A 21,528-nucleotide genomic window follows, 5' to 3' on the forward strand; every position below is an offset into this window, starting at 1 on the left:
TAAACTCCTCCACTTGAGGCAGGGTCTCAAAGACTGGTAGAATAAATAGGTAGCCATCACTTTATTTCACTGGTTTTAGGATATTTTTGACCATTGACTATGACATCAATATATACAGTATGAAATATATCATCTGGATGGGAGTTATAACCAAATTGTAATAACCAGAGTCAATTGTTTTCCATTTCTTTGAAAATACACTTGGTTGCATTGCTTTCAATGGGGTAAGATTGCTTCATTTATGCTTTCAGATAGTTTCAGATATTTTTCAATATGAAGATGTCCTTAAAGGTGTCTGGTTAAAGTCTCATATGGAAATGTAATATATGGCAATATATGTATGTAACCTATGTCTTATATGAGCATATATGCTGTAAACATATTTGGTTTGATCAACACATATGTACATACAGGTGCTGGTCATGAAATTAGAATATCATCAAAAGGTTGATTTATTTCAGTAATTCCATTCAAAAAGTGAAACTTGTATGTTATAGTCATTCATTACACAGACTGATGTATTTCAAATGTTTTTTTCTTTTCTTTGTGAAGATTATAACTGACAACTAATGAAAATCCCAAATTCAGTATCAGAAAATTAGAATATTACTTAAGACCAATACAAAAAAATGATTTCAGGGGCTCCTTTTGCCTGAATTACTGCAGCAATGCGGCGTGGCATGGAGTCAATCTGTGGCACTGCTCAGGTGTTTTGAGAGCCCAGGTTGCTCTGATAGTGGCCTTCAGCTCTTCTGCATTGTTGGGTCTGTCATATCACATCTTCCTTTTCACAATACCCCATAGATTTTCGATAGGGTTAAGGTCAGGCGAGTTTGCTGGCCAATTAAGAACAGGGATACCATGGTCCTTAAACCAGGTACTGGTAGCTTTGGCACTGTGTGCAGGTGCCAAGTCCTGTTGGAAAATGAAATCTGCATCTCAATAAAGTTGGTCAGCAGGAGGAAGCATGAAGTGCTCTAAAACTTCCTGGTAGACGGCTGCGTTGACCTTGGACCTCAGAAAACACAGTGGACCAACACCAGCAGATGACGTGGCACCCCAAACCATCACTGACTGTGGAAACTTTACACTGGACTTCAAGCAACGTGGATTCTGTGCCTCTTCTCTCTTCCTCCAGACTCTGGGACCTTGATTTTCAAAGGAAATGCAAAATGTACTTTCATCAGAGAACAGAGAACAGCAGCAGTCCAGTCCTTTTTGTCTTTAGCCCAGACGAGACTCTTCAGACGCTGTGTCTTGTTCAAGAGTGGCTTGACACAAGGAATTCAACAGCTGAAACCCATGTCTTGCATACGTCTGTGCGTGGTGGTTCTTGAAGCACTGACTCCAGCTGCAGTCCACTCTTTGTGAATCTCCCCCACATTTTTGAATGGGTTTTGTTTCACAATCCTCTCCAGGGTGCGGTTATCCCTATTGCTTGTACACTTTTTTGTACCACATCTTTTCCTTCCCTTCGCCTCTCTATTAATGTGCTTGGACACAGAGCTCTGTGAACAGCCAGCCTCTTCAGCAATGATCTTTTGTGTCTTGCCCTCCTTGTGCAAGGTGTCAATGGTTGTCTTTTGGACAGCTGTCAAGTCAGCAGTCTTCCCCATGATTGTGTTGCCTACAGAACTAGACTGAGAGATCATTTAAAGGCCTTTGCAGGTGTTTTGAGTTAATTAGCTGATTAGAGTGTGGCACCAGGTGTCTTCAATATTGAACCTTTTCACAATATTCAAATTTTCTGAGATACTGAATTTGGGTTTTTCATTAGTTGTCAGTTATGATCATCAAAATTAAAATAAAATGAACACTTGAAATATATCAGTCTGTGTGGAATGAATGTATACATTATACAAGTTTCACTTTTTGAATGGAATTACTGAAAGAAATCCATTTTTAATGATATTCTAATTTTATGACCAGTACCTGTATATTTCAAAATTTACAAGAATTGTCAGTTTTTATATATGTCGTAATTAACATACATTTTAAAATATGTTAAGTCATTTAATATACACCGATCAGCCATAACATTATCACCACCTGCCTAATAGTGTGTAGGTCCCTCTTTTGTTGCCATAACAGCCCTGACCCGTCGAGGCATGGACTCCACTAGACCTCTGAAGGTGTGTTGGGGTATCTGGCACCAAGACATAAGCAGCAGATCCTTTAAGTCCTGTTAGTTGAGAGGCCTCCATGGATCGGACTTCTTGGTCCAGCACATCTCATAGATGCTCAATTGGATTGAGATCTGGGGAATTTGGAGGCCAAGTCAACACCTTGAACTCTGTAGTGTGTTCCTCAAACCCTTCCTGAACCATTTTTGCTTTGTGGCAGGGACAAATTATCCTGCTGACAGAGGCCAATGCCATCAGGGAATACTGCTCAGGTAGGTGGTACGTGTCAAAGTAACATCCACATGAATGGCAGGACCCACGGTTTCCCAGCAGAACATTGCCCAAAGCATCACACTGCCTCCACCGGCTTGCCTTCTTCCCATAGTGCATCCTGGTGCCATTTGTTCTCCAGGTAAGCGACGCACACGCACCCGGCCATCCACGTGATGTAAAAGGAAACGTGATTTATCAGACCAGGCTAACTTCCATTGCTCTTTGGTCCGGTTCTGATGCTCACATGCCCATCACGTGCCCAAAATGTAATTGTTGCTCTACATAAAGATGGCCTAGGCTATAAGATTTGCAAGACCCTGAAACTGAGCTGCAGCACAGTGGCCAAGACCTTACAGCAGTTTAACAGGTTCCACTCAGAACAGGCCTCCCCAATGGTCGACCAAAGTTGAGTGCACATGCTCAGGATCATATCCAGGGGCGGTCTTTGGGAAATATACGTACGAGTGCTGCCAGCAGAGGTTGAAGGGATGGGGCGTCAGCCTGTCAGTGCTCAGACCATACGCTATGACCCCAAACACACCTCCATGTCGACCACTGCCTTGCTAAAGAAGCTGAGGGTTAAAGTGTTGGACTGGCCAAGCATGTCTCCAGACCTAAACCCTATTGAGCATCTGTGGGGCATCATCAAACAGAACGTGGAGGAGCGCAAGGTCTCTAACATCCACCAGCTCCTTGATGTTGTCATGGAGGAGTGGAAGAGGACTCCAGTGGCAACCTGTGAAGCTCTGGTGAACTCCATGTTCAAGAGGATTAAGGCAGTGCTGGAAAATAATGGTGGCCACACAAAATATTGACCCTTTGGGCCCAATTTGGACATTTTCACTTAGGGGTGTACTCACTTTTATTGCCAGCGGTTTAGACATGAATGACTGTGTTGTGTTATTTTGAGGGGACAGCAAATGTACACTGTTATACAAGCTGTACACTCACTACTTTACATTGTAGCAAAGTATCATTTCTTCAGTGTTGTCACATGAAAAGATATAATCACAATTTTACAAAAATGTTAGGGGTGTACTCACTTTTGTGAGATACAGTATTAGATTTCCATATGGGGTGTTTTTCACTACTCCCTTTGACCAAACCACAGCAGATCTCCTTCACAAAGTGATCCGGGAAGTGTTACTGTTAACAACATAGCAGGCATTTTAGAGCGCTGAGAAACTCTTAATATGTGGCTGTGCTTACACGAAGATGTACTCATCACTATCATTAATCAGCTCTTGTTGACAAGGTGCTAGCAGCCTTGTCATTCGCTCAAGACAAAACAATGGCCTTTATCATTACGTCCATAACACCAAGCGAGTGTTTCGAAATTTGACCTGTGGTAATGTAGCCATGACTATGCTTTTGAATAAATGCATTTTGTTCGTTTCTATATATTCTGGCATTATTTCTTTGCACATGAAACGGAATTCCAAGATATATTTAGCCTGATCAGACAGGGTGAGGGTTGGCCAATGTACTGTTTAATGAATAAAATGTATTATTTGCCTACTGAAATGGCATGGGTCAGAGTCACTTAAGACAGTGAGTGCTCAGACGCCATCCTATTAGCTTGTCATTATTGACCTTTATATAAAACCAATTGTAGATAACATCCTGTCATGCAAAACTCCTAATCCTGTTGGTTCTGCCCAGCAGGCATTTGAAGTGCTGCAAATTTTACCTGCATGTGGTGGAATGACCTGATTACACAAAACCAAGAATTACTCCATTAAGGCACTATTGCAATGTACATAGTAGCCTACTAAGTACACAGTGTCATTTTGCATTAGAGGAAGTAGACTGTCTTGACTGTTGAAAACAGTGTGGGGGAAGGGGTAAAGAATACATGACCATAGAGATGATGTGGACAAACCAAGTGTGAGCAGAACAACTGTCAGTTCAGTCAGTCTGCCAATAGTGTGTGATTACCATTAGAAGAGATGCCACCCTTGAGTCAGATATCATTCATGACACCTACTTTGGCACTAGAAGTATTTTTACAAGTGCAGAATTTTGGAGGGAATTTATTTTGCAGTTATTTATCTTTGAGGGAAAGCACTCCTATGGAAAAGGCGATACACTCTGGTATAAACTAGTATAAACTTAACCTCATGGGCCAATGCACATTGAACATTTTGAATTAGGAATTTATGATAAGTCAATGGAAAGGAATGGTCATTAAAGTAGGTACCTTTATCCACCTCATCAGGAACCAATTAATCTATTTGCATGTATTAAGCTAAACCTATGAACAAGTGTCAAGAGTAATAACTATAACAGGCTAATCAAACTATTCAGTTCATTGTCAGTCTAATAAAGTCTCGAAGAGGATATAATTAATTTTGATATTTCAGTTATTTCCCATGTACTGTAGCTTGGACTGGAATGTGTTCTAATTATGACGTGGCTTCTAATATGGAATGAGTTGCCTCCTGTTCCTGTTATCGCTGTAGACTTTGTCCATCCCTAACACACCACACAACACTCACACTAGGTCATTATAATGTCCAACAGGGTTTGTAATAACTTCAACTTAATTGGGTCACTTGAGGTAACAAATAGAAATTTTTGAATAGTAAGGTGTGCATGATTCTCTGAGTCATGTTCCACTGTTAACTCACAAACTGTTGTGATTTGCAATTGCCTGATATTGGTACGTGTTTGAATAATTACAAGATAAGAAATTACGCTATTGTTAATCATTTGAAATATAATTGTAATAAATTATATTTTTTGCAAGTACATGGCCATTAGCATAGATGGTTTCATAAAACTATAATACTATCAAAAAAAAGTCTTTTTCAGTGAAGTTAATAATATGGGTTGTCATTGAAGATTGTAGGTATATCGTGAATTTGTCCAACCCATCTTCTTAGGTATTAGCATCGTCTCCGGTATAAAACCTTTCATTGTATGGCTTTATTAACTGAGCACTAGTTAATCGTGTTACAAATTGTTAACGCATCATGAAGGCTACCACAATAAAAATACACATCCACTGACCAATTGGATTTACTTCCAGGTACCTTCAGCTGTGGTCCAGTCACAATTCAACACGAACAGCTTACAACCTGATAAATGCGCCTGCGCACTACTGCTGACCCCTCTGGTTCCTGTGCGTAATGCCACGTTAGTAGCGGCAGACACAAAATACAAGCTACAGTTGTAATTGGAAGAAGCGAAACGGCATAAATACACACATTTTCCGTCTGTAGCTGATACATTTGTAACTATAAACCAATTTTCCGTAAGAGAGCGCAGTCGACAGCAACTATGCTGAGGTTTTTCGTACTCTGCACCCTGGCTTTGGCAAGCAGGGCTGACATCGCTGAAGAAGATGATGTCCTGGTGCTAAAGAAAAGTAACTTCGAGGAGGCTTTGAAAGCTCACCCTAACATCCTTGTTGAATTTTGTAAGTAAACTACCTGCTTCGGATCATAAAAAGCCATAGACATCTTCACTTCATTTGCTTACTAGTTTGTTCCTGCAACTTACTATTAGTGTAGCTAGTAATATTCTGTACAGCTAAGTTCTCTTGCCGGTGCTGTTATAACGCTCAGCTTCACTTAAGTTCAGGCTGCTACCGTAAAGCCACTTTGGTATGCGGAATAGCAGAGCAACGTCGAATAGTTACTGTAACGTGGGATGGCTTGATAGAGAGCACGTATAACTGTTTAGCTACTCGTTTTGTTTAGCAAACGGTAGCTACTCAAATGGACGCTAACTTGCTAGGCCTATCATGTTTCCTGTTGATTAACGTTGAATACTGGCTACGTTGTACAGAGTAATGTAGTAGTGAATTGGCCGATTGGCTACCGTTATGTAGAAAACCTTAGTTATCTCGGGATCCAAACCTAGTTTGTACGTTTTAATAATTTTATAAACGCCCAGTCTTATTCGTAGCGACTTGTTCAGGAGTAATGATGGTTAAATGTTTTGCTCCAGCCAAGGCTTTTATCGACTCCTGGTTTTTAACCAGCGACCTTTCACTCACTGGTGCAGGGCTCTGAACACTGCACTAGGCTATATGCCGCTCGTCAACTAATTCGGTGCATATTACAGTAGGATTGCATCCCACTCCATATTTATCTAACCTTGATGGTCTCGAAGCAGGTCTGATAGGTTGCTTGCTATTGTGTAAAAAGTGTTAAATAAAACACACATTGATCACCACTTCTGCAGGTTTAACGTTCCTGGTTTGTATGAACATGCTTGGTACCTCGATACGATTTGTAATATTCAAGGCTTACGTGAAATATAAATTTATGGAAAGAGAAACATCGAGTGATTGAATTCCATCATTCTGTCAAAAGAATGCAACAAGTAGACACATTATTTGCTGGAGTGACGTGTGTAGTTTTGTATTCATTCGCCGTGAGTTTCGATTGTGGTTTCCCGATCATGGAAGCTTGTTTTGGTTCTCTTAGAGCTGTATTTGGTGTAGGCTACGTGAACGAACGCACAATGTTCCAGTGGTTTTTGAACTCTTTTCAAAATTCTCATTAAATTGAACTTATTTGCCACATAAAATGTTGTACAGTGTGAGTAAACTGCACGTTTTGATGTGCCGGTAACCAGCGGGCCCGCCCCGCCACAACATTGCTAAATTCTTAGGACCTATTATTCAGCATTTTGACAAGCATTTAGACCAATAAGAGAACTCCACGACTCGTACTTTCCAATGAGCTCTTTGGGGGAGGGCTAAATACTTTACCCACGTACCTCACGAACGGGCGGGATTTAGGGGGGTAGGGCGGAATGGTTGACGTGTACTTCACCAAAGTTCTTCTCTCTTTTTCAACTTTTCTGGTGGTTGAAATCTGATGTCAAATGTATTTCTGAACCAAAACAAAGTTGCATTAGAACTAAAATGTTTTGAAATATTAAACTGATAAACAGGGCAATTTTTAGTAAAGGAGTGGTTAATTGTCCTTTGGACTTTGGACATACAACCATGCTTAATATACACATGGTGAAATAATTGATATCTGAGATGGCAGCAGAGCCTTTTTATCATAACTACTGTACAATTTAGGCTTGCACTAGATGTGTTGGTTACCTGCCTAACTGATGGGTGCCTCAAACAAGACATGGTATCAATAACAAGACAAAACAAGGGGAATGGTGCTCATGCAATTCCCCTCCTGACCGCTTTGTCTCGGAACATTCGGAGTTGTGATGAACCACAGCCTATTCGATGCACGCATTTGTGATGCTGCATCGAAAACCGGTTCTTAAGTAAATATATTTGCTAGCAACGGCAAGATTCTAAAGAAACTCTCCTTCCCTGCGGTGAGCAAATATGACAATTTACTTAAATAGTACTTGTCCGTTTGCCCTGAACGTAGCGCCACTCATGCTTTTGGCTGTAATATCGACACAGCCAGTGTTTTCGTCCACATTGCTCATCGGTGGTGCCCCCGTCCTCCACATAAACTATGCCTGTGTTCTGATTTTATTTCTGTGTCGTCCTTGTTCTGGCAGATGCTCCGTGGTGCGGCCACTGCAAAGCTCTGGTTCCAGAGTATGCCAAGGCTGCCAGCACACTTAAGGCAGAGGGCTCAGACATCCGCCTGGCAAAGGTGGATGCCACAGAGGAGGCCGACCTGGCACAGGAGTTCGGTGTCCGGGGCTACCCCACCATCAAGTTCTTCAAGGGTGGGGATAAGGACTCGCCGAAAGAGTACTCTGGTGAGTGGGCTGTTACCACACATTCTGCACTTTACATTATTGACCAACTCCATAGGCAGAATTGGGTTATTTCTGGGTGGTAGTTCTAACCTATTTGGACTATTTTTAGCCAAATCCTTCATTTTCTAAAGTCAATTGGATAAGGCACTACCCTGAATTTCTGCTGTTCACATGACCCATTCAGGCAGGGTGGGCAAACTAAAGTCTTGGGGCAGAATCCGGCCCATACGGCAATTCCCTTCAGCCCGTTTTTAGGGGAAGTAAAACATAACTCACTCGTCCATTGTTATACATCTGCATTTAAATCATTTAGACATTATAATGGACCTGCTGTGTAAATCTTTTAATTACTGCCCTTTTCTGGCCTACAAATAATTTATGATTAACAAATTACAAAACAAATGTGGCCCACCATTTAATTTCAAAATCCTGATGTCACCCTGAACCACAATGTTTGCCCTCTCCTACATTGAGGGCTATACTGAGTAATATTAGCAAGTGACAAATGATCTTGTGATGCAGTTATTGTTGTAATGATTTATATGCTTTAGTACTCCATTTACCTCGCTTGCATATGCTGAATGCATTTAGCAATTGCCATTTGTGCTTGAACAACTGTTATCTCACTTGTACCATACACTATACTTAATACTTGTAAACTTTCTGCCCTTCTCTTTTTGCCTTAATTGCACATTGAGTGTTGCCATTTGTACTGCATTTGCCTTCATTGCACATGTACACATTCCACCTGTAATATACATACTTAATACCCTCTTTGCACTTCTGGTTAGATGCTAACTGCATTTCTTTGTACTGTACTTGTACTGTTCAGTGACAACGTTGACTCTAATCTTTTATATTTATCCTCTCCTATTTGCATTTGCTTTAAAGATTTGGGGTCAGTCATGAGTATGTAAACTCCATGTTAGACCTCAATCGAGTTACGGTATTACTTATTAATGGCTCTGAGTGGGAGGAACTATTAGGAATTAAAGTGGTTATAACCTGACGATCATTCCACATGTCTGCTGTATGGTAAATTTTTTATTGTACCAGCTGGTCATTTGACGCGTGTGTGTGTGGTAGCCATTCACTCCACCCAGTCCCACAGTGACTCCACGTAGGACTCGTCCCTCCACTCTCTCCACTGTCCCGGGCCAGCTGTCTGTGTGCAGTTCCTCACGTTTACTGTCTGGCTGGGCTGGGCCACGCTGGGGTTTTTAGGGGAGGGAGGGTTGTGTGTAAGGCCCAGCCAGCCCTAACTTCCTGCACTCTCTCCTCTCGTGTTCCCCTCTCGCTTTCGGTCTCTGGGCTAAAAATGGTACACTTACATGACCCGCGGGCTGTCTGGGCCGGTTAGTTGCTTAGTAGATTAGCGCTGCTGTTGCATCATTGTCTTTTTGTAGTAACATGCAGGTTATCCATGGGTCAGTCCTCCTAGGCACTGGGTTTCTAATAGCAGTTAGAAACCCAGTGGAATGTAGTGTCCCTTTTCTTTTTCTTGGATCAAACATATGGTAGACTAAGGGCGAGCGTCTCACTGTTTTGCCACTTGGAATGACCCTTCAGGTAGAAATAATGAAATGGGTCTGCTTGTTCAAGTACACCGCTGTGAAGGCAGCCATGTACATTTGCTGTACTTGCCCGTTCACCCTGAAGTGTTATTTGATCTGTCGGCGGCTGGCTGTACTGTTGGCCTGTACTGCCAGCCTTAGTCATGTGAACCTGGCCCTCTTCCAATTCCCTGAAAATGCATTCTCACCTCCCCCTTGTCTTAGTCTCTGATCTGTATGATTGTGGTTGGCCATTGTTTAATGTGAAAATGGGGTTTGTTTGTAATAGCTGACCTTGTGGGCTCAGCCATAATGCCAGCAAACAAAGGAATTAGTAGTCAGGCGTGCATGTTTGATTTGGGCCAGAGACTACATTTTGTCTGTTTCCTGCCTGCAGCTGGCCGACAGGCTGATGACATCGTCAACTGGCTGAAGAAGCGCACTGGGCCAGCCGCCACCACCCTGGGAGAGGTCGCCCAGGCAGAGTCGCTGATCGCAGACAATGAGGTGGCTGTCATCGGCTTCTTCAAGGTGAGACGTGACCTCTGACCTACCGGCGTACGGTTGCTGTGATAGTAATGATTTATAGGGCACTTCTTTTGGGAGTCTTTTGAGATAGTATGGCTGATAGTTTTGCGGTGTTGTTACACAGATTGTTCACCTGCAACTGTAGACAAGTAACAACTGTAGACTTAGTAAGCAGTTGTCTGTGATTTTCTGCTTTCATAAGTCCTTCATCTAATCAGTGAAAGCATGTAATCGGGTTCACCCTGTGTCTTCCAGGATGTTGAGTCTGAGGGAGCCAAGGCCTTCCTGAAGGCTGCTGAGGCCCTTGACGACGTTCCATTCGGCATCACCTCAGACGATGCAGTCTTCTCAAAGTTCGAAGTGTCCAAGGACGCCGTTGTCCTCTTCAAGAAGGTACTGTGGGAACGCTATTACCAGAAGATTTGGCAGACTTGAAAGTCATTCTGTGCTGATAAGTGCAACCTGTCTGTTCATTTCAGATGTGCAATGAGACCCTTTTATCCTAGGAGTCCTTATAGCTGAAAGCTTAGTTTTAAGTCCTCTAATCCTGTCCTTTTGTTAATATTGGTACTGATTATATGAATCAAATCTGCATATGAATGTGTTAATGACGAGGTCATCAGATTTGGTCATGAGCGTAACCGATAAGTTACTTAACATCAGTCCAGGGATCTTTTAGAGGGTAGCTGCGGACAGCTAGGATGCTTTGCAAAACCCTGTGTCTGCCAGGTAACAAGATCCCAATGGCCCCATAGCTTCAGCAGTATCTGCTCTCCACCTTCTAATATTGGCCTGCTGACCTCTGAGGTTGTGCCCTGGGAATGTCTTGCGTCCTGCCTGCTTTTGGGGTCATACATTTCTGTGTTCTGCTTTTGATGAGGAAATTACTTTACCTAGAGTGCCGATTGGTCTCCCTGCTTGGCTATTTGTCGGCTATTGAAGATTTAGATCTCTAATGAGCCCTAGACAAGCTTTGAGTTTTGTTGCATGGGCGTCCCTCCGTCATCACGTGATCTAACCCTCAAACACACTCCTGATCCCCATAGTTCAGAAGTCACGAAGCTCTAACGTGTCCCCTGCTCTTATTTCCAGCTGTTTAACTCTCCCGGCTGGAGTATCACTGGCCTGGTCATTGTCTATAATGCTGGTGGTCTGCCCACTTTCCCATTGTGTAAGCAGCAAGGCCCAGAACTGTAGCGCTATTCTTAACACTCACTAAAGCCTCTACGCGCTTTCTTCGGCTTGGGTTACCAGAGGGATTTCAGTTGGTTTGTTTTGTAAATCTGTTCGGGTCACAGGCTGAATACAAAGAAAGGAGCCGAACTGATAGGTTGGCGCTGATTCTGGCTTTGGCCCTGAACCGTTGGCATCTGTTTTCTCATCCACAGTTTGACGAAGGCCGTAACACCTTTGACGGAGAGCTCAACAAGGCCGACCTTCTGTCCTTCATCAAGGGGAACCAGCTGCCCCTGGTCATCGAGTTCACAGAGCAGGTAATGGCCGTGCTTTGGAACCGCTCCGTACCACCAAGGCAACGTTTCCCCTCATCAGCGAATCACGCATCATAATGTTTTCTCTGCAGACTGCCCCCAAGATCTTCGGAGGAGAGATCAAGTCCCATATCCTGATGTTCGTGCCCAAGGCGGCGTCCGACTTCAACGACAAAATGTCAGAGTTCAAGAAGGCAGCCGAGGGCTTCAAGGGCAAGGTGGGTTTGACCACATGGTCCTCAGAATCCTCAGAGACCTTCACTCACTGCGCCCTGGCTCCAATGAGGTCTAGTGCTCCGCTTTCCGCTGTTAAACGGGCGCCCCCACATTTCCATACTAAGAGAGGCAGACTTATCTTCAAACTTAAGGGGACCGGAACTCCGAACTCCTTTACATATATTATTTTTATTTTATTATTTTTGAAAGGATAGGAGCAGATAAGCAGGGAGGCAGAGTAGATCGATGAGAAATGGCCGCTGTGGGGATCGAACCAGGATCCCTGCTGCAGGGGGGAATGTATGTGGTTCCGTAGACCCCGGGCCCGGCAGAGTTATTTTTCCATCCAGCGCCTTGAAAGTAACGCACTATATGTGCAGTACTGCCTGCCGGGACGGTATGTGCCATTGATTGTACATTACATACGTCCCCTAGAACGCACGCCGGTACCTGAGCCTCTTATCCCATCTCCCCCTCGTCCACAGATCCTGTTCATCTTCATCGACAGCGAGGTGGACGACAACCAGCGCATCCTGGAGTTCTTCGGCCTCAAGAAGGAAGAGTGTCCCGCCATCCGCCTCATCACCCTGGAGGATGAGATGACCAAGTATCGTCCCGAGAGCGAGGCCATCACCGCCGAAAACATCATCGCCTTCTGCACGCTCTTTACTGAGGGCAAACTCAAGGTGAGTGTGTATCGGAATCTACGCTGTTACAGAGCGGAATTGGACCAGTGGGGACAATGTCTAGTTAAAATCAAATGTTTCCTGATCTTTGACCTGAAACTCTTAGTGGGACCTGTGTAGCTCAAATGAGTTCCCCCTCGGGCTTGTTTGAAAGTTCTACACGCACTATCGTCGCTTAGCATCCTATTGGACACTTGACTCTGTGAAATCAGTAGTTTTGGGAGGCTGACTTATCTTACATAGCCGGACTGTGTTCCTATTCATTAAGAATAAGCCATTCGTCATTCTTGTGTTGTTGTAAGTCAGCTTTTAATTGTGTAGTTGTCATACCATCTTTCATTGTGTTGGTGAGCTCTTGCTGTCTGTTTTGTTGTTGAATCGCTCTGATTAACCCACATCTTACTGTGTTTCACCGACATTAGATTCAAAGGCACTATTCCTTGCGTGAGATTACTTAATGCTGCTGAAGTGTTACTAGTCAAAAAATGACTGTTCTTCATTACAACATTTATTTCATATTTTACATTTGTTTATAATTGCTGCAATTCAGCTTTTAGGTGTTAATGAGTACAACTCATACACTTTCGATATGCAAAGCGCAGGCTTGCATGCCAGAAATTGTTCATTATTATATTTCTTCATGTTGTAGGAATGGTTGTTTCTATACCGTTCAATAGAGAAACATGAGATTCCTCAAGTGGTACTTAGTTTAGGGACAACTGAATTACTACTTTGTTCATAGACCTTTTTCTTTGTTGTGATTCAGCCATCCTAAATCAATCTAATTTGTCTACCCAGCCCCACCTTATGAGCCAGGACATCCCTGAAGACTGGGACAAGAACCCTGTCAAAGTTCTTGTCGGCAAAAACTTTGAGGAGATTGTCTTTGACCCCAAAAAGAACGTCTTTGTCGAGTTTTGTAAGTATACCCTTGAGCGTTTACTAGTATTACTAAGAACCCCGATGGGGAGATTTAATTATTCACTGTTTTTTACAGGCATAGGGTGAAGGGCCCAGGTATATTTAGGAGCCACACTATTGGTTAAGGAACCTGTATAAGGGGATAAGGTGGGAAGATGTCTCCTGGGTCTGAAATCGGAGTCCGTCTTCCAGGGTTAGTTATTCCCACTAAACCTCAGTAAACATCCAAGAGACAACGACCCCCAAGTTCCTTCTATCGGTCCTCGACGCTAATCAGCGTAACCAAGACACACAAAACACTGGGATACATCTAGTTGGCGGGGGGGGATTTTTATAGATCACGAGTAAAACCTTCCCCGCTGAGGTATTTTCAGTCTCTGGGCTTTAATATCATCGCTTACAGTCACTGCGGGGGTGGTCTGATTCCAGTCCTGTGTCTGTAGAGGGTATTTTCTACCCGGTGGTGGGGAGCAAGGGCACTGTCTGAGGTGGGATGCCAGGGCAGAATGGAGGAAAGTGGCGTGCCCGGGGGAGCAGCTGTCGCAAACCGGCCGGCCCCAGCTAGCCTCTGCCCAGTGGCTTAAATTAACGGGCAGCTGGCAAGCGCTTCTCTCAATCCTTGACACTTCCAATTGTATGAATGAAAGGTTGAATTACATTTTCCGTACAGATTGGCTTATTTATATCCTTGCCAAAACTGCTGGATTAATTACGAATGGATGCAATTCGATTTTTGGTCTGTAATGCAGTAGAACGTAATGCAATACGCCTTTAGTACAGTGTTAGGCCAAATCATGCTGATCAAGGCATGAATGTTTTAAGTCCATCTTTTATGGTTATGTGCGTTTGTTTTGAAGTCAAGATTCCTTTTGACCATGGAGCTCCTATGCCGTCCCCATCACAGATGCACCCTGGTGTGGTCACTGCAAACAGCTGGAGCCTATCTGGACCAAGCTGGGCGAGAAGTACAAGGAAAGCAGCGACATCGTGGTGGCTAAGATGGACTCCACGGCAAACGAGAACGAGGCGGTGAAAGTACACAGCTTCCCCACCTTAAAGTTCTTTCCTGCCGGCGATGACCGCAAGGTGAGACCGCTCTGAAAAGACTTCATTGTTACTGTTTGCAGCTCCCCAATGTATCGTTGCAATGGAGTTTCCACCTACAAGCTCCTTGTCTGTTCAGGCCCACAGTGCCATACTGGCCCCTTGAATTTATGGCTTCACTAAATATGCAAGTCCTACATACAACTCCATTTTGGGAATATGTGAAGTCCAAAACCAACATGATTTCCTTGGCTGTTAGGGGACTAAATCCATGGCAACATGTATTTGTATTAATTTGCGCCTCTGTCATTCAGTGACAGTCACTCGCTTTGTATTGGTGGTGTAGCCATATTGATGACCAGAGGTTGGACAGGCTAATGACTTCAAATTGACAAATTTAAATGTTGTCTGAAGTATGCTTTAAGGGCTTGAAAATGACGACAGCATTTTTAGTTGGTGAATATTTAGTATGAAACGTGTCAGATCTTTTGATAATGTTGTCATTAGCTATCAGTGCCATTATTAGCTAGTTAAAATTGGTCTCTTCAATATTACCTAGCTAATTAACAATATTTCTTCTAAAATCTATTTTGTGACCGAAATAATTTGCTGCCTTGAGCAATGGTATTGTTTTCCCACATTTGTTATGCATTTTACACATTCATCAGCTCCCATTGAGGGAGCATTGCATTTTAATTTGGTCATCAGACCCAAAAGGAACGTGCAAACCGTGAATATCCCTATTAACGTCAACATGTTTTCAGTGGCTTCTGTGTTCTTAATAACATGTCAACATGTTTTCAGTGGCTTCTATGGGCCAAAACATGTCAGCCTGTTTTCATTGGCTCCTTTTCTCTTACCTGGCATTTGAGCATGGCTTACTTCGAGACCAGGGAGATCAAGTCCTGTCATTTAGTAACCCTGCTTATTCTTGGCTTTGGCTACATTGATAAACATTTCAGAGGCATGCCTATTGGCCACCAATCCACACCCCCCCCCCTTCTCAGATATCCTCTTTCCATTTGTAATCCTTTCACTCATTACAGGTGAACGTGCAGATTTTCTTTGGTCGGGGGGGGGGGGGTTCTCAATTTAGCAGCCCCAGCTACTTGTGTAGAAACCTGAGCCCTGGTGGTCCAGTGCATGACTTGGCAGGGTGTTTATGGTTTCTACCCCCACCACCTTTTTTGTAGGGCTGGGATTTACTGGGGACGGGGGTTCATTCTCACAATAGTTAAGTGCCCATGCAGTATCAATTGTGTGTGTGTGGTGATTCAATTCAATGTTGTTCACCAAACATATGCTGTGACAAGAGTCAAAAGAGCTCTGTGGGCAACCATCTCAAAAATGATGCAGTATTTTCAAAACTTCAAAAAGGTCAAATAACACCATCTTTTGACATGTTTCAGTCATGCAGTTGGATCACTTTAGTCAGCGAAATGAACTGTCACTAATCACCATTTGAGGGGCCATATAAAAATGCTGGTGTTATATTTTTCCAGTCTTAATGGTTAACCATTGGTTACAGTTCTATTGGTTAAAGACCACATGGTTAAAGACCCAAAAAAACCCTAGAGGCACACCAGCCGCCCCTCGGCAGTTAATTAGAGTCCCCTGGGACAGGTTGGCATCCTTAATTGGGAGCGGTGGAGCTGCAAGCTGGGTTAAGCCTAACCTGAGCTGGTCCTCCCTGTAACAGAGCTGGAGATGGCAAAGGGAAGGAGCAGCTGCACAAGTGGGCCCAGTGTCTGTCAGCTCATTATTAATGAAGACTTAGCAGGTCTGGAGGCAGAGCTCTGTGACTGTCCTCAAGACAGAACTCAAGGGCAGCCTTATAATATCTAAAGCCATGTAAACCCAAAGGATCGTAAACACAAACGTCTTTGGCCTTTTCTACATTTGTCTTGGTCAAATCTATTTTGCCGGATTTCTTATACCCATACTGCCACATTTGATAGTTGCTAATGGATGCCGTCACCTTGCTCAGTGACTTGACAAAAAACCATGATGTAAGGCTTTCCTCATATAAATAGTTTATTTTTCTTCATTAGGCAGAGAAGTGGAGAAAGATTTTAGGTGATTTTTTTTTAGCATGAAGGGTAACAGGCCTGGTTTCAAGCCCATACTGCAGCAGTACATGAAGGGGTAACCCCATACTGCAGCAGTACATGTGTGTCTGAGGCTCATGCTTAGACCCCCCCTAGTCTCTTACAGCCTCCCCCCACTGCTCTAATTGACCCTGAAATGGATTACTTGAATTGCATCCTACTCACTGCCTTTTCCTATCCAGGTGATTGACTACAACGGTGAGAGAACACTGGAGGGTTTCTCAAAGTTCCTGGAGAGTGGAGGCAAGGAGGGCGGGGCACCTGCAGGAGAGGACGAGGAGGAGGAGGCTGATGTAAGTACACCAGGAGTTGGTACCGAGAGCAGTGTAGGCCCAATTATTCATCTTTAAGCTGACACGGTTTGCAAAACTGCTGACTTACAACTTTCTCTAAGCATTCCAAAATGTTAAATGAAATGTTTTAAAACAAAAAAAGGCGCTCTGTGCTGTGTAATGTGTGAATGTGCACAATTGCTCTGTGATCAGCTGGTGTTGGACAGTCATTTCATCAGTTTAGAATCTTTGGACGGTGCCACCCTGCTGATGTGAGACAAGCATGGTCTTATTTTTTATTTTTTTGCGTCGTCGCTGGATATTTGTTGACAATAGGTGTGTGTGAACTTAGGGCAAACACACTTCACCAGGTTGCCGTGACCAGGTCCGCCAATAACTTTGCATTTGGGCACCGCTGACTGAGTGCCAGCTAAACATGCTAGATCCATGAGCCCATTAAACCAGAGACATTCAGTCCTGGTTTAATCCTGGGTCCCTTGTCTCGTCACTAGAAATTCACTCATTCACTCCATCCTTTCCAGAGTTTCTATTTTGGACTAATGGAATACACACTAGGAGAATCGTTAAGTCATTCCAAGCCCTCCCACATTTTGGTTCATGTGTTGCTGAAGCAAAATGTGGGAGTTTTCTCAGTGGCCAAGGGACTCTGAGGCTAGAGCCAGTAACGTCTCTAATCAGTCTCAAAAGCCCTGGTGGGTTTTATGAATGCGGCTGGGTGTTTGCGCCCTCCTTGGCACCTAGTTGGGTGATAAGACCATGGCCCTGATACAACCCACACTAGAGATCCTGCTCAGACTGGTTGAAAGCCCTCATCCCTCCATCACACATGAACACGCCCCCTTCTCAGAAGTCTAATTGCAGACTATATCCCCGACTGTGGTCGTTAATGCCCACTGCAGCTGTTGTCGCGTTTATCAGCCTCTCCCTTGAGACCTGGCCCTGACCCTTTTGACTGTCCGAACGTGCGCGTCATCCCCTAAGTGCTTCTCTCGCAATCGCCTCCTTTGTCAATCGGATGTCTCTCCTGGCAGTGATGACTGAATGGCCTACTAAGACAACTCACTCATGTTGAGAGTTTCCGTTAAAATGCTGTCTTTGTTGACGTGATCTGGAAGAGCCTTCACTAACCTCAGTGACAAGTCTCATCCTTGTGGGGTTTTTCTACTCTCAGAAGGATGCAGATTTTGTTTACCTGAGGCTGACTTATTTCACATTTTAAGATCATCTTAAGAAAAAACAAATGGATAGTGTATTTCTTTGGTGGAAAAAGTATTATTTTGAATAAATTTTACTAATATAGCACTTAATCTTTAAACTTGTTTGGATAGGTTTATCAACCTAGCACAATGGGGCTTTACAATTTTCTTGGCTGTTGACTTTAAACATAGTCAAGTTTGCGTCGGGACTCTGCCTTTACAAGCCATTTTTTGTTGATTCGGCTCTTGTTGTACACATACTTGTGTTGAAAGTTGACGTCCCTCTAATTTAAGCTTTCTTGCAGATGGGAGCAGGGTGTCAGTTTAGTCATTCATTGTCCGTTCTAGCTTCACTAGAGCCACTGTGCCCTTTGAAGAGAAGCAGCCCCATAGCTTGAGGCTGTTGCCTCCATACAAGACCGTAGGCGTGGTGTCCTTTGGGTGTTGAGCTGTGTTGCCTTTCTGCCATATCTTCTGGAATTACAGCCAAAATAGTCACCGTGGTCTCAATGGACATGACACGTTTAATCTCACCCTACCCCGCAGCTCTGACATTTGGAGGATACATTAAATGGTTGTAATATGCAGGTAGTGTACAGTTCCTGCCAGAAACTCCTTTAAGGTTGGCGTGGGCCTCTTAACATCCCTGACAAGCTTTCTCCTTGCCCTATCATCACTTTTAGAGGGTTGTCTTGATCTTGTCAATGTCCTTATAGTGCCGTCTTGATGGTCTTCAGGAGGTATTAAATGCATCAAACATTGATCTGTGCCTTCCAAAGATAAGATCCCATAGGTCTATAATTAGCTCCTTGTGGACCCTGGCGATCTCTGTATGCAACCATACAGAGATCAATGAAATCCTAGTGGAACAGCTGATTATAATTACAATAATTCAGAAAAAACTGTCTGGTGACTGCAGATTACTTTTCTATGGAAGTTGGAATGTGATTGGTTTAATCTGAACTGTTTTCAAAAAGGGTCTGTAGATGTTTGTTATCCGCCGCATGTTGCTGCAGAACACTGTAGGTCAAGTTAACAAATACCTTTTTGAAGAGGGACATTTAGCCTGTTGACATTGAGCATATTGTTGGTAAACCCTCTGTAGTGCTCCATTAGGACAGTAACCCAATAGGAGCTACATAGTGTTGCCCTATCACAATGTTGAAAGCATAGTCAGGCCAGACCAAGGTGTTCTCCGGGAAAGTGTTAAATACCCTCCTCTCCCTTCACACAGGATATGGAAGACCTGGATGACCAGGACGAGGATTCCGATGGTGAAGGTGGTGACCACGACGAGTTATAAGACCCGGTTGAGGAGAGATGACCCTCAACACCCCCCCCCCCCCCCCCATACCAACCACCCCACCTCCGCCCCTGTCCTGTGAACACTAATACTTCTCCTTTAACTGCTTCTCAGTCAGCAGATGTGGCAGGATCCCTTGGCCAGCCCCTTCTGAAGCCACCCTACCAACCTCTAGCCCCACCCCCCCGGCCCAGATGGACTCCTCTGTCCCGTTGTCATGGGAACTCATCAGAGCTTAACAGCACCTCCTTCTTAATGGTTGTTTTTTTTCTCTCATTACCAGTGATCCGAATCATTCACACTATGGAGTTGTATTGCCTTGTATATTTGAACCAAAATGTTAAAACGGCATTAAGATACTGTACTTGACATATCTAGTTGGACCCACAAATTGGCTTACCTTAACCGTCACTTCCTGTCAAATTACTTTCCCCCCCCATCCGGTCTCTGAGGGTGGTGCAGTTTTGTTGGCGGTACAGCTGGTGTTTAAGTTTGTGTTGGGGTCCTCTGCAGACAGTCTGAGGGCCAGTGTGGCGGTATGATCTCTCAGGGGACTTGGGGCCATCCTATATCTTTGTTTTTGTGTGAAGACTAACAAAAGCAGTGTGTTCCACGCAGTACAGGGGGCCCTTGGAAAGCAATATATGCATCTGTAGCCCAGACCAAGGTTGAGGCTCGATCTCTGCCTTCATTCCTGCAAAGTCTACAAATCATATGTTTTCCCTTTTTGGTTCAGTTTCTCTCATTTCTGCATGGCTACTGACTTTTTTTTTTTTAAAGGAAACTGTAAACTTTGGGAATGGCTTGTTATTTAATTGTTTTCATAACTTTTTTTTAAATGGCGTCTATTAAATCTACATACTAGTAAATCCCTGCCGAAGTTGAAGCTGGGGGGCAGGGTTGGCCCTCGGACTCGCTTTCAGACCTGGGAAAGTTTTCTGTTTGTTGCACTGTTTGTGGCCTGGTGCCAAATCTGTTTGCTGTCTTGCAAACTCCAAGGATCTTGACAAGTCCGCTCCAACAGATGTTGGACCAGGCTACAGTGTTCATGCCACCAGAGATTCCACATGGTTACTGAAAGGCAGAAGAGTGTATTTTTAACGGTTTTGAGGCTCTGATAGGTCTCTGTCCTGGTTGTTTTGGGAGGTTGGAACAGTGCAACAGTCCCACCCCTTCTATTTGTACCGCCCCATCCTCTGGGTTCTGCTCTACCTGATGCTCCAATCCCTCTGTGTGTGGGGATGATTATGCTGTATGTGATGTGTAAGCAGGTGTACGATTCTGCTTTTATGACCAGGGACAGGGCTGTGAATGTTAATTTTATTTTTTTATATTTCTTTGCGGGCTGGGCAGGGAACGGAGGGCTGAGTAGTACAGGCAGGGATGTGAGGCATTCAGCAGCTGCTGTTCAAGGGGTGGGGGGGGAAACGATTGAGAAACGAGCATTCCATCACATCGAATTTGACGTGGAAAAGTGAAAACTGGTGGCCAAATAAATAAAAACTGAAAAATTTGTTTGTTTCTTTTGTTCTCACTTGTGCTTTGTTGCAGTGTTATGCATATGCTATGCTACTGTTGAGTTTAAAGAAAAGGCAATCATTTCTTACAGTAACAGGTACAGTGCCTTTGGAAAGGATTCAGACCCTTGCACTTGCTCCATATTTTATGGACTTAATTCATAATTGGTTACATTTGTTTGCCATCAACCTATACACAATACAACAGGGATGATCAACTCTTTCACTACAAGGGCTGGAGTCTGCAGGTTTTCTGTTCTACCTCATCATTAATTGGACCCACCAGGTGTCTCAAATCTGAAGAAGTCCCTGATTCAAGATGGAAATGGGCTTCGAGGGCCAGAGTGGACGAACCCTGCAATACAAAAGGGTCATGTGGAAACTAGTTTTTAGGACTGTCAGTTTATTGAGAACTGTTATTGTATTGGCTGTGTGTTAGGTTGTGACGAGAGCTGAATCTTCAACCCAACCTTGTCCGTGTGCTCTATATCAGGATAATCTAAAGCTACTTGTGTATTTTGCTCAGTTCATCCCTCAATCCTGACCCCAGTCCCTGCTCCTGAGAAGCATCCCCATA

The 21,528-nt window shown here is 43.7% G+C and overlaps 1 protein-coding gene across 1 annotated transcript; it reads left to right on the forward strand.

Moving 5' to 3' along the window:
* The first annotated feature begins 5,489 nt into the window (after window positions 1-5,489).
* Window positions 5,490-20,947, forward strand: p4hb (prolyl 4-hydroxylase, beta polypeptide). The gene is made up of 11 exons (XM_010889383.5): window positions 5,490-5,817; window positions 7,890-8,096; window positions 10,047-10,180; window positions 10,433-10,570; window positions 11,566-11,670; window positions 11,760-11,885; window positions 12,369-12,569; window positions 13,368-13,488; window positions 14,395-14,576; window positions 16,825-16,935; window positions 19,366-20,947. Exons 1-11 carry the CDS (start codon window positions 5,679-5,681, stop codon window positions 19,432-19,434), a joined length of 1,533 nt encoding a protein of 510 aa, XP_010887685.1. The 5' UTR covers window positions 5,490-5,678; the 3' UTR covers window positions 19,435-20,947.
* Window positions 20,948-21,528: the final 581 nt, after the last annotated feature.

Source organism: Esox lucius, chromosome 9 (assembly GCF_011004845.1).
Source record: "Esox lucius isolate fEsoLuc1 chromosome 9, fEsoLuc1.pri, whole genome shotgun sequence".
Lineage (NCBI taxonomy): Eukaryota > Metazoa > Chordata > Actinopteri > Esociformes > Esocidae > Esox > Esox lucius.

Coding starts and splice junctions, on each gene's coding strand:
- p4hb (XM_010889383.5), top strand. CDS start 5,679: ATGCTGAGGTTTTTCGTACTCTGCACCCTGGCTTTGGCAAGCAGGGCT. Junction 11,671..11,759: donor TCATCGAGTTCACAGAGCAG/GTAATGGCCGTG, acceptor TTTTCTCTGCAG/ACTGCCCCCAAGATCTTCGG. Junction 13,489..14,394: donor GAACGTCTTTGTCGAGTTTT/GTAAGTATACCC, acceptor TCCCCATCACAG/ATGCACCCTGGTGTGGTCAC.